This window comes from Miniopterus natalensis, chromosome 2 (assembly GCF_054644295.1).
Source record: "Miniopterus natalensis isolate mMinNat1 chromosome 2, mMinNat1.hap1, whole genome shotgun sequence".
NCBI classification, from domain to species: Eukaryota; Metazoa; Chordata; class Mammalia; order Chiroptera; family Miniopteridae; genus Miniopterus; species Miniopterus natalensis.
In genome coordinates this window covers 121668876-121682154 of record NC_142082.1, presented here as the reverse complement: position 1 = coordinate 121682154, position 13279 = coordinate 121668876, and the positions used below count along the sequence as shown (strand labels likewise).

The 13279-nt window shown below is 42.0% G+C and overlaps 1 protein-coding gene across 3 annotated transcripts in view; it reads left to right on the top strand.

Moving 5' to 3' along the window:
- NAV3 (neuron navigator 3) overlaps positions 1-13279 on the top strand; it is a 314747-nt gene that overhangs the window by 169771 nt on the left and 131697 nt on the right. For all 3 annotated transcript variants that reach the window (XM_087814524.1, XM_016199414.2, XM_016199413.2), the window contains exon 12: positions 11119-11238. In XM_087814524.1, the coding sequence (XP_087670650.1) occupies positions 11119-11238 (120 nt within the window). The remainder of the gene's footprint in view (positions 1-11118; positions 11239-13279) is intronic.

Sequence of the window (13279 nt, the reverse complement as noted above, 5' to 3'; positions counted from 1 at the left end):
TTGCAGTTGGGAACACAAGACAAACTCTTCAGCATTACACTTAGGGGCCATTTTAAACAGCAAAATCTCCAACAGAGGCACAAAAATGTGAAAAAAGGTAGCTCTAAATAGACTGTGAAAAGGACAATTACTTATAGTAGGAGAGCTGAAACAAGAAGCATAATGTCACCTTATTCAACCTCAGTTGGAAATGTCCACATGGGCAGCTCACAGGTCTCGCTGCTCTGAGCATGTCCATGAATGACACGAACATGCTGCAAGTACTGATTTGGGGGCTAAAATTTCAGCGAGGAGCCAAATTCGTAAATATGGAATTTCATATACAGCAACCTTTACTAAAATATAATTATCAAAGCAGAGGGACAGTTGGATTAGATGACATGCAATTACCTTTCCTTGAATTGAGATTCATAGAATCTGAATATTTAAAGATAAGATTTGAGAGATAGGGGCTACTGGGTCAGGCTTCAAGAATTTTAAGCTAAGAGGTTTAAACTATGTACTATGAGTGATGGAAAGTACTGTGTCTTAGAGAAGAGTCCCTAATAGTAACAGCACATAGGGTGATAATGTTTTGTTTTGTTTTAATTGATCTTTATTGTTGAAAGTATTACAGGTGTCCCATTTTTCCCCCCCAACTGACCCCCTCCACCTCGCTCCCACCCCCCCCCCAGGCCTTCACCCCATCATTGTCTGTGTCCATGGATTATGCATATATGCATATAATTTCTTTGGTTAATCTCTTCCCACCCTCCACCCCCCTTCCCTCTTTCCTCTGAAATATGATCGTCTGTTACATGTGTCAACCAGTGTCTCTGGATTTATTTAGTTCATCAGATTCTTTGGTTCATTAGCTTCTTGTTAAAGAAGACCCTTCAACATTTCCTGTAGTGCTGGTTTGGTGATGAACTCCTTTAACATTTCCTTGTCTGAGAAGCTCCTTATCTGACCTTCAATTCTAAATGATAGCTTTGCTGGGTAGAGTAATCTTGGTTGTAGCTCCATGTTTTTCAACACTTTGAATATTTCTTGCCACTCCCTTCTGGCCTGCAAAGTTTCTGTTGAGAAATCAGCTGACAGTCATATGGGTGCTCCCTTGTAGGTAACTAATTGCTTTTCTCTTGCTGCTTTTAAAATTCTCTCTTTGTCTTTAACCTTTGGCATTTTAATTATGATGTGTCTTGCTGTGGGCCTCTTTGGGTTCCTCTTGTTTGGGACCCTCTGTACTTCCTGGACTTGTAAGTCTATTTCTTTCCCCAGGTAGGGGAAGTTTTCTGTAATTATTTTTTCAAATAGGTTTTCAATTTCTTGGTCTCTGTCTTCCCCTTCTGGCACCCCAATAATATGAATGTTGGGTCTCCTGAAGTTGTCCCAGAGGCTCCTTATGCTATCTTCATATTTCTGGATTCTTTTTCCTTTTTGCTCTTCTGGTTGGGTGATTTTTGTTTCTTTATGTTCCAAATTGCTGATTTGATTCTCAGCGTGCTCTACTCTACTGTTGATTCCCTGTAAATTATTCTTCATTTCAGTTTGTGTAGCCTTCATTTCAAATTGGTACTTTATTATGTCATTGGTTTTCTCAATTATTTTCGTCATACTCTTACTAATATCCTTGAGCATCCTTATAACCATTATTCTGAATTCTGTATCTCTTAGCTTGCTTGGATTTATTTCATTTAGTTCCTCTTTTAGAGATTTCTTCTGTTCTTTCCTTTGTGACATGTTTCTTTGCCTCCACATTTTGGCTGCTTCCTGGTGTTTGTTTCTATGTATTAGTAGAGCTGCTATGTCTCCTGGAATTTGCAGAGTGGCTTTGTGTAGTAGGTGTCCTGTAGGGTCCAGTGGCTCAGCCTCCCCAGTCACCTTAGCTGGGCCTTCTAGATGCTCCCCTGTGTGGGCTGTGTGCACTGTCCTGTTGTAGTTGAGCCTTGGTTGCTGTTGGTGCCCCTGGGAGGAACTGACCCCCAGACCAGTCGGCTGTGAGGACCAGCTGCAACTATAGCCAAAGAGCTGCTGTGCTGGAGACACCGCTATGGAGCAGGATTTACTTCAGTGGAGCTTTGGTGTTCACCAAGTGCGCCCCTTGAGTGTCACTCGTGGATGTGGTTGGGTTGTAATCCAGCGTGGTCGAGTCTGACCACCAGGTCCACTGTCTCTGGGGTCTCCTGGGAGGTACAAAGTCAGCCTGTGCCAGTGCCTTGCCCAGGGCCACCCAGCATGAGCTACACAGCAAAATGTAGTTGGCTGCTACTTGTGCTGGGCTTGGAGGTGTCCAGGAGAGGCCAAGCCATGAACCAATGCAGCTGCCTCTAGTGCCAGGCCTGAGACCACTTATCAAGCCGTATGGGGCCCGCTGCTGCTTGTGTGAGAGATTTTAGGAAAGTCCTAAGCATGAGGCTCGAGAGGCCACTTGCACAGAAAAGCCCCTGGAAATGGCCTGGATGAGCTGCAGGTGGGGAGGGGCGGGGCCTCCGGGAATCACGGGGCGGGGCCAAAGGTGGGAGTCAGGTGCTGGTGATTCAAATATGGCGCCTGCCTGCCGGCTGTGTGCGGGGAGGACTCGCCAGAGGAGCAGTGGCTTCTGCCACCTCTTCTGCTTGAGAGGAACCCACCCCTCCAGCTCTCGCCCGGATTTCAGGCAGGTTAGTTCCTCCCCGAGTGTCCCGGGTCCTTTCCGGCTGCTGCCCGGCGCTGGGCTCAGAGGGAGCGTCCGAGTGAGTCCGTGCGGGGCCTTTAGAGGAGCTGCTGGGGCTCCCGCAGCCTCCGCGACCCTCAGCCACAGTCCCCGCTGGTTTCACAGCCCGGAGTTGTGGGGACGTCTCTTCCCTGCCCTGGAGCCCTGGGCTGGGGGCCTGCTGTGGGGCTGGGACCCCTCCCTCCTCCGGGAAACTCCCACCGCCGAGATTCCCTCCTGATTTTAAACCATGGCACCGGGTGTGGGGCCGCGGCCAAGTCTCCAGGATTCAGCCCCGATCCTCCCGTGTCTCCGCCCCTCCCCCCGTCTCGGTGCTTCTTCAGCTCCCTGATTGTAGGTTCTGTGCAGCCAGATCTCAGGAGGCTCTGAGTGACGGTGGTTCTGTATTTTAGTTGGAATTTTGATGTGGTTGCGGGAGGCCGGTGCAGCTGTTACCTACGCGCCATCTTGTTTCTCAATTGATGATGGGTTTTGAAAGACCAGTTTAGGGGAAATCTGCAAGATGGATTGAGAGAAGAAGCTCTGGGGACAGATTTCAGGTACTATTGCAAAAATTCGTGTCCAGAGTCATAAGGCCAGAAATGTGGGATGAAGGGTTGGGGGAGAATTGATATGGGAGGTACCACAAAGGAAAAATTTACAGACACAATGATGGGCTGCTCAAGAGGGTGTAAGAGAGAAAGATAATTCAGACAAGATGCCCATTTGATAAGCACAGGAGATAGAAAATGATACCAGTAGGGAAAATAAGCACAGAGAGAGCTTGCTATATTTTTATTTTGGTGAGAAAGCAAAGAGAGGAGATGATAAGTACAGAGTTAAAAATGCAGAGTTGGAGACAGGGGTGTTACTCGACTGTGTGCATCAAAGCCCAATAAAACATGAACAGGAGTTTGCAGCCAAAAAATAAGGATTTATTAAGGAGATGGAACCATGCCTGGAGTCAGAGGCAGCTCATGCTCAAAGGCCTGGCTCCCCAGTGGCTTCCAGGGGTTGGGTTATACAGGGAAAAAATCATTAAACATGGTGACTAGTAGAGTTAGGGTGGTGATCTCCACTGATTGGTTGGTGTGAAGGTAGCAGGTAATTGATCATTGCTTTTGGTCCTGATGTCAGCGCTGTTGTTACTCTGTTCAGCTTCACAAGGATTTGTTCTGTGGGATCTTTCCACTTTCCTGGGTCCAGAGCTAAAATACAACTGAGGACAAGGTATTATGTTTAGTTTGATTGAAAACTCTGTCCCAATAGTTGGTAGAACCAGGACCTTGTTTCTTAGACTACTGGATGCCGACCAGAACTTCATTGTCTGGAGGGCTTAATGATTAAGCAGGGGAGAGAGGGGGGGTGAGTCAGGGCGCTAGGTGAGGCCAGTTTGGGTCAAAGGGAAAAAAATAAAAATAAAAGGCCAGATTGAAGAAAATAAGGTTTCTGCGCAGTTACAGGGTGATAAAGCAAAAGTAATGTAAAGCAAAAGCAGTACCCAGGGTCGAGATATAAGGGAGGGTGTGATCTCATACAGTAGATAGTAGAAATTATGGGAGACATGAGGATTCGTGGGAAAGAACAGAGAGAGAGAGGGGAGGGATGCGGCGCTTATGTGTGTATGTATGTACCGAAAAATTTTCCTGAGTTCATCCTATGTGTCAAGCAACATTCTAGGCATTGGTTAATAATTAGATACATTGCCTTCCCACATGTGATTTACATGCTAGTGTTTTTATATTTTTTTATGTGCTCCTTTATTCAATAAATGAATAGTAATACGTAGACATATGTATGTAAATGTGTGTATACATCCTTAGATAAGTAGTTTTTTAAGGAAATTTTTAAACAACTGATTTCTGCATATAATAGTGTATATTACAGGCATACCTATACTCAGAAACATTTTGTATTTTCCAGGACTCTAGCTTATTGGTTAACACTAACTTCTGTAACAGAGGACTCTCAAGATCTCAGTAACTTCACACAAAGTTCATTTCTCCTTTGCATAAAACCCTCACTGGGGTTTCTGACCTTCAGTTGTGGAATTGCACCATATAGTCTTTCACAGACAAGGATGGGTGATAGGTAATTCTGGTTTTATCCGGCCAGGTTTCCAGTGTCCCCCTGGGCATTAATATTCAACAGGCAGGTGGCAAAGAGAGGAAGAATATTTCATACGTACCAGGCCGGGAAGTGGTGCATATGACTTCTACCCACAGTCCCTCGTCCAGAAGGCCACATCTAACTGTAGGCAGACGAGGAAATATGGTTCAGCTGTGTGCCCAGGAGGAAGGGGAAACTGCTTTGTTGAGAGCTGGCCGGTCTCTTCTGAATTTACTAAGGAAAAAAAAAAAATTACACCCATTGTCCTTTCTACTTATTTCATGCCTCAGTGGAAACCCAATTCAGATTTCTGTTCTCCACCTTTGTTCCTTATCAGTCTTTCCAGTGAAGTCTTGGAGAGTTCAACAAATGAGTCCATTTAAATAAACATCAGTGGTCCACATGTTTTATGTTTACCAGTAATTCAAATTTAGCATCTAAATAAACTAAGTAAAAATCACACATCCTGTATGAAAACTTCCTCTGGTGATTTTTACCTGCTTGGCCTTACACATTTTCTGTTTCCCATGGTAGACAGAATATGGAACCCTGAAATTTAAAGAATGACTCAGAGTTCTGTTCCCCGGGTGGAAGGTGTCTAGGCATGGTCAGCAGGTGACATGGCTGCTCTCAGCTCACGTGTGACTAGTGGGCATTGTGTGGAGGACACCCAGGGCGTCTGTACATCATTGCTCGCCAGGTTACATAGTGTGCCATTGTTGGCATCCGCAGGATGTACCCCGGAGTCTCAGCCTAGAATTGAAAGGTGTAAAGAAGAGAGGGCTAGAGATATCCTAGGGGAATTTTAATTTAATGGTATTTTCCTGAAGAAAAAAGGGCACAGACATGTCTGTGCTATGATTCTTGAAAAAACTGAGTCACAAAGTTAACTTTCTGTTCCCAATTTTTGATATAGTTTAGTGATGAAAGAGACAAAGGGCTCAACAGACAATAATGAATGAAAATGTTTAATTTAGGATTTTTTCTCATGTAGTCACAGGAATATCATGAAGTAAATGGGAATGGAGTTTCATTTTTTTCTATGTACTTTAGGTAGAACTCAGAAAATTAATCAGCATTCTGAGAGTTCAAAATTTCTTGAAGCATGCCAAGGCTTATCGCTTTCTTCTCTTTTGAAAACGACTTTAAACACTTGGGGATGTGAATCTGCCAGTAATTAGGAATTAGTCAGAGGAAGGCCTCTTATTTAGAATGTGCCTCTTTGAAAAAGTCTTTATTTATGAAGTAGAACAGGCACAACCTGGAATATTGGGGGAAAAGTTACGTATTTTAATTGGGCAGAAATTGAAGTTATCGGCAGATTTCACAGTGATAATGGGCTAAGAAAATAACCTAAAATACTACTTCAAGTCACATGGCTCAGACACAAAGGAATTTAATTTTGTGGAATGAAATTTTTAAAAGGGAGGTGGGTATTTTAATTCTGCTTCCTCCTGGATCCCCCTTTCCTTTCCCTTTGGTAAGCTTTGTGATGACACAAGCATGCATAACACTGGAAAGGGCAGGGTTACCTGATTTGGGTGAAAAGGATGTACATGGTAAACAACAGATTTCAAATTCTAATGCTTCTACTAATTTTATATTCAAGGTATGAGTTATTTTTAGTGAATGTAGAAATTCTAGTGGAAAAATAGCTGGTAATTCTAGCCAAGACTTATAAAGCACTTAATTGTGCAAGACAGTATTCTATGAATTTAAGTGACTTCAGGTAGAACTCAGAAAAATAGTTAATCTACATTCTGAGAATTCAAAATATATTGAAGCATGCAGTGCTGGACTTGGACCAAAGCAGTCTGGCTCCAGTCTAAACTTTCAACCATCATACTGGCCCTATGAGATTGTCTACACGTCTACTTGTACTTTCTTTCAAGACAAACATAACAGAGCTTTATAGCAAGCATTTATTATTACTATAGTTTTCTTACCTAGGGCATTTGATCTAGGGGACAATTCTTAATATTATCTGTGTTTATCAAAAGACAGACATTTCAAAGACAAAACAAAAATGGCCTGTGACAAAGTAAAAATGTGACCTACCTGCTTAGTAATCTGAATAAAACATGTAAATTAAAACCAAAATCAGAACTTTCATCCACGGGCAAGTAGAAGTTGATTCTGAAACTATTTTGAGAACTATTCATCAGTGACAAGCAAGATTGAACACCTGTGTTTCTTTCTTAGGCCCCAATGAATCTCTTCCTAGCTATAGACTTTAGATAAGCAATCGCCTGTCAGCACAAGGAAATGTGTGTACACAGTGTTCCTGGCAGCATTGTTTGTAATAGCAAGAGGACTGAAAACAGCTCAGATGTCCACCATAGTAGTCAAATGGATTAATAAACTGTAGTCATTGGTCCGAGCTACACATCTGTAAAATGAGTAGTACATCAAGACAGGTGATTTGCAAAAATGTAATTTTAAGTGAAGGAAAGTAGTCACAAAAGAATACATATAGTATGATTCAATTTATTTAAAGTTCAAATCCAAGCGATGCTAAACAATACATATATATAGTTAGGGATACATGTCCATGTGGTAAAACCATAAAGAAAAGTAAAAGAATGCTTAACACAAAATCCAACACAGTAGATATCTCAGAAAGGGAGATTCTGGGATATAATTGGGAGGAGCCTACATGGGCATTGAAGAAACTGGAAATGTTCTATTTCTGATGCCAGTTAATAAGCACATGAAAGTTGATATTATTTTATTATTTTAATAAACTGTTACACTTTATATCCTTGCATAAACATATTTCACTATAAATCTTTCTTCAAAAAGCATGATGGTAGTGGTGTATATCTTTATGTTGATTGAGAAAGTAGGATTGAACATTAAAAAATGAGATTTTTATATTTTTTACCTATTTCAGTGAATTCCAGACAAAATTAGAGCATAGCGATGCAGATTCACAAATTTGAACTGACACCGTCTTATACTAGGTAGGGTGGCGAATGACAAGAAGAGTCGTGTCCCCAGATGGTTGACTGGGTTGACGGTGTGTTTCCTGTAAGTGTATTAGCATGTACAAGAGGAACGTGAGCGTTTGTGGTAAATATAATATGTCCTCACTTTATGCTATATTGCATAGGCTTGTGGGAAATCCACATGTTTATGCATAGGAAGCAATTTAATATCCTAGAACAGGGTAGAGCCAGCCATAGGGCCTAGAAATATTAATTGGGAAAACAGACACCTAAAGGAAATATGCCCTAAGTGTGTAAGGTTCGCAGAAGAAGAGAGGTGGCAGTGGAAGGGATAAGGGCTTAGAAATGCTTTGTGAGACTACTGGGGTTTTTAAATGTGAGTAATTTTATAGCTTACAGGATCTGTAAGTGGCTAAAATTATTCTACGACTTTCATAGTTTGAGAGAATTTATTTTTGTCTTTACCCTTCACAAGTTTCCTTTGAAACTTTTTGTTTGTACCAGTCTTCCTTGTAACTATTACCTCTTCTTAAACTCACCTTGGCTGATGGTTTTGAAGTTTTGATAGAGTATTATTAGGAAATTCTTTTTAAAATTTTTCATTATTCTTTCAAACTGATTCCCTAACATTTATAGCTCCCAGATTGTAGCATAATTTTTCTAGAGGAACTATGAAATTTATGTTCTTTTAGATTTTTAAATCCTCTAGAAAATATGAAAAGAAAGAAGAATTACTAAGAAAAAACTTAAATCAGGAATTTGTTTACTCATGCGATGCCTGTTTTAATTTTTCAAATAACAAACTCATGGTTCTGTTATGAAAATGCTCTACCGACATTCAAATGAGAGAGTGTCTGTAAACAGAAGACTTATACAACAGCATTTTGGGGTTCAATTAATACCTGTTATAAATCTACTTGATATTACCTGGTAATTTGCCAAAGAAAACGACTGTCCTTTGAAATGCTTCCTGAAAACATAGTTGTTTTCTAATTCATGGGAGTTTAAACGTATGTTGTTTTTGAAAACTATTTTGAAAATTAGATTTAAAACAGTTAAGCTTTGTCTATAGAACTTAACTTTAAGTATTGAATAATTGAAAGGTTCGTTTCTAATATTTTTTTATATGCATCACTGTTATGGATCAAGTTGCTGAGATCAGCTATGATTGTTTCTTCTTACAAAATGGAAGACTTTTAAATTCAGTTGAACAAACATTTAATATATTTGTTGATCCCAAACTATATAAAAACACTTTGCTATACACTTTTGGAGATACACAGCTGAATAAAGTAGACCAATAAGATGTAAAGAATAACATCTAAGTGTTGTTACAACTTCGTCCAGAGGTTAAGTATGTTGATAGCTTTTAAAAAATGGAAAAATATCACTTATCTGGAGAAAAGCTTTCTACTGCCCTCAACCTTTTAAAACATAATTTTAAAAGGATAGTGAAATGAGAAAGATATTTGCTACTAAACACTTTTACTTTATCAGAAAGTCTATATATACCTTAAGGAAAGAGGCAATAATGACATTTAGAAGGACAGCTATCCCTTTACTCTTTAATTGTCCCATTTTGTATCACTCAACAGAGTACAGGAAATGATGCTCACAATCATGAATTCATTATAAAAAACATTAGATTATATCTCGCATTCCCTATTTAACAGAGTATGTCAGTGTTCTACACACTTTGGAGCCAACGGTCTCTTTACTTTTTAATTTTGGTGAAATTGAACTGTTTAGTTATCAAGAAAATTAACCATGTAGAATACCTTATAAGGATAAAGCATTATGACTTGGTGTTATTGTTTTGTATATAATATTCATATATTTCCTTTCAAATTATATGGGAGAAACTTTGTGAATAACAACAAGTAGCTATTATTTATAGAGTTCTTATATGAAGGGCTTTTTGTATTTCTTCTTTGTCATATAACCTACCTGCAGTAGATTTTATTCTTCCTATTTTCAGAGGAATAAATTGAGTCACAGTTTATGAGACTTGTTCACGGTCCTTCAACTAGTAAGGATAGAATTTACTAATCACGTGAGTAATTAGCCAATTTCACAATCCTAGCTGTAGCAATTTGGTGAGTGTTTAGTATGTTCAGGATTAAATGTTTTGATACCAAAAAATGAAATCCACTTGAATTTACTTAAGCACATTGGGCAATGATTATAATGAAGCAGGGATATCTCCTAGAACACAAGGGCAAGTTGTGAAGCTGAAACCATGTGGCCAAGGGTCTTTGCTTCTTTTTGTGCACCTGTGTCATTGTTTTTACTTTACTGACCAGCTTTCTCTGTGGCTCTTTGCATCCAGTGAAGATAAATACCCACAGCTCCTGGGTCTTCGTTATCATCAGCTCTATCCCAGTTCTCAAGAAAAATTAATTAGCCTAGCATGGGCATGAGATTAGCCATCCCTGTCCTAAGATGACCTGGTAGTAACGTGACTGAGGCTGTGCCAGCCCTGTGGAACAGCGGTGGTCCTCTGATCACAGGGCAGATCTCAGAGCCTGGGAGTGGGGCAGACAGCGTGGTCCTTCAGTTCAGACAGCAACATGTGGTGGTTAAGATCACGGTTCCTGGAGCAAACCTTTTAGATCCATTTCTCAATTCTGCTATGAGTGGTTGAGTGACCTTGGGTAAGCCCTTAAACTTTCCGTGCCTGCTTATTTTTTTTATTCTTTTATTTATTGTCTTTTTAAAAAATTCACCTTTTTGTTGTGTTGCAGATGTCCCCTCCCCCGCTTAACCCCCTCCATCCTACTCTGTATCCCTCCCCAGGCTTTCACCACACTATTGTCTGTGTCCACAAGTATGCATAGATGCATATAAATTCTTCAGTTAATCTCTTCTGGCTCCCCCTTATTTTTATCTCTAATGTGGGGATGATAATGTTATTACATGCAAACTATTTCAAAAGTTCCTGGCAACATATTAAAAATTTAATGCATCTTGGTTATTATTTTATGATAGTGGCCACTTATAGCATATATTCTCCTTGTCAAATGAATTAATTTTAAGTTTAGTAATGTTCCAGTACTACTGTGGCCACCCATGCTTCAAAAATGAAATGATCTGGCTTTGATTTTGCTAAGAGTTGTATAATTTACAAACCTGTTCAAAATAGTGATAATAGAAGAAGGGAAACAGAGGTTTTCTAACTTGTAGTAAGGAAGATTGATTTCCTAATAGACTTGAAAAGATATTCTCATTCTTTCTGGTGAGTATGTTTATGTAGGAAAAAAAAAACTTTAATAGAGGATATTTGCATAATTATTGAAAAATGTGAACACAGTTTATTTATTAAGTAAATCCAATCATACAGATGAAGTCGTTTCGCTTCCTGCTGATCGATCACACATTTATTTTCAGGTACATGACAGATGGGGGACTTAACCTGTACACTAGAAGTCTGAACCGAATACCAGACACGGCGACTTCCAGGGATGTCATTCAGAGAGGTGTTCACGATGTGACAGTCGATGCAGACAGGTAATACGATCGGCATGTATATGGTAACGAGGAGTGCATACAGCAGTTTCACAAACGAGATCCTAGGAGTTTTACAGTCCAAACCAAGGGACTTTTTTTTATACAATCATCATTATGGGGCGTTTAAAAAAAACTAAGGTGTTTTCGATTGAAGACTTCAAGGCTTTTTAAATGCTGTATACGGAAAAAAAATTGCATTGCTGGTGAGAATATTTAACAAATTTCAGGTTTCATGGCAGCAAACTTTAAAACACCTAAAGCAAAATTATAAACGCAGACCTACGTTCTTTACTTAAAAAGAACCCTGGCAGATAAATTCCTTTCCATTTGGATACCCTCAGATGTACCTGGAGGCTAAAGATATAAAAATTAATCCGTAATTCAGATGATCAGGTACAGTAAGCTTGATGCTTTGCTTGAAGGGTTTGTTGAAAGCATACAATTCTCGCTTTAGGCTAATCTCTGGTTCATAATTGTTTCAAATTGCTTAAAGGTGTGTGTGTGTGTGTGTGTGTGTGTGTGTGTGTTTCACATACTAGTTGTTATTTTGCTGGAAATTGTTTTGTCAATTTTATCAGAAGCACTGCTGCTCGAGAATATTGTCTGTGTAAAATAATGTTGTAAGACATACTTCTGACCTAATTTTAATTTTGCGTCTTCACTTAGAATTTTGCATTGAGTAGGAAGCGAGCACGCAGTTCCAGCACTACCATGTATCAGCACCTAGAGTGGCTGTTTAATTCAGCATTTATGAAAGGCACAAAAGATTAAGAGTTCATGTATCAATATTCTGAAATGAGCGCTGGCCGCTTGTCCCTTGTTTCCCACTGGGTGCAGGCGCACCGTTTTGGTTTTGGGGTGTTAGGAAGGCTCCTGCGTGGCTCGGGTAGTCAAGAGCGGGGCTCTCTCAACTTCCTTTTTCGTGTTTTGCTGTTTTGATACAAAAGACCCCAGCTGCTGTTGGCTGGGCCTGCCTAGCCTGTGGCTTGGGGTGACGAGGGGGGAAAGGGGTAGAGACAGAGGGGCGGGGGAGGGGCTCAAAAAACCCAGCGCCTCTGGAAGTCTGGTGGCTGCTGGTGGCCGCTGGGGATGGGGGCCCCGAGGTGGCTTTGCTGGGCTGGCTGCCAGGCTGCTTCCTTGGTGCCCCCAGAGCCAGGTCACTGGGGACCAGCTGCGGCGGGCGTGGGGAGGTTCCCAGTGCTCTGGGGTCCAACGCTGCGGCTGGGAACCGGAGAGCGGCTTCCCGAAAAAGAAGCTCGCCCCCCAGTGACCAGGGTCGGCCTCGGGGACACCAGGGTGGTGGGGATGGCTTCCCCAGGGTACTGGGCACTTCCAGGGCAGCAGCTGCTGGAAGCGAGCCCAGGGGGCGCCGGCAGTAGCCGCGGGGCGTGAGCGGGCGCAGCAGGGAAGGCCCGTCGCGCCCTCCCTGCGGCTGCGGGAGCCTCGGTGGCGGGAGCGCGCGTGGCGGGAGCTGGACGCGGGGCCGCGGGGCCGCGGGGCGCGGGAGGGAGAGACCCGGGAGGCCGCTGCAGGGCGCGGGTGCGTGGGGAGCTTTTTGGTTCTTTGGCTGTCCGGTGCTGTTTATTGAGTCTGTCAGCGCAAAGAAATCCGTCCCAAAGAAAGAAGGGCCGTGCACGATTCCTTGTGCTGCCAACCCAAAGACGAGACAGTGAGTTCTGGTTCTAGTCGTCAGGGTCTCCCCTCAAATGCGGCTGGCATTTTAATTCCTGTGGGCCAGAGGGACCGGGCGGACTCGCAGCCCAGCCTTCTGGTCTGTATGCCAGGGTGTGTGTGTGTGTGTGTGTGTGTGTGTGAGAGAGAGAGAGACAGAGAGACAGAGAGAAAGAGACAGAGACAGAGGGACAGAGAGAGACAGAGACAGAGAGACAGAGAGAGGGCGAAGCCCGGGGTTATAAGTGGCTTATGAAAACTTCTGCCACCCCCACCCCTCACCCTGGATTCCTCTTCAGCCATTTCCCTCGCTGGTTCCTCCTCTAACCTCAGCCACCCTGGGCCTCTTTCTGCTTTGAACGGATGCTTT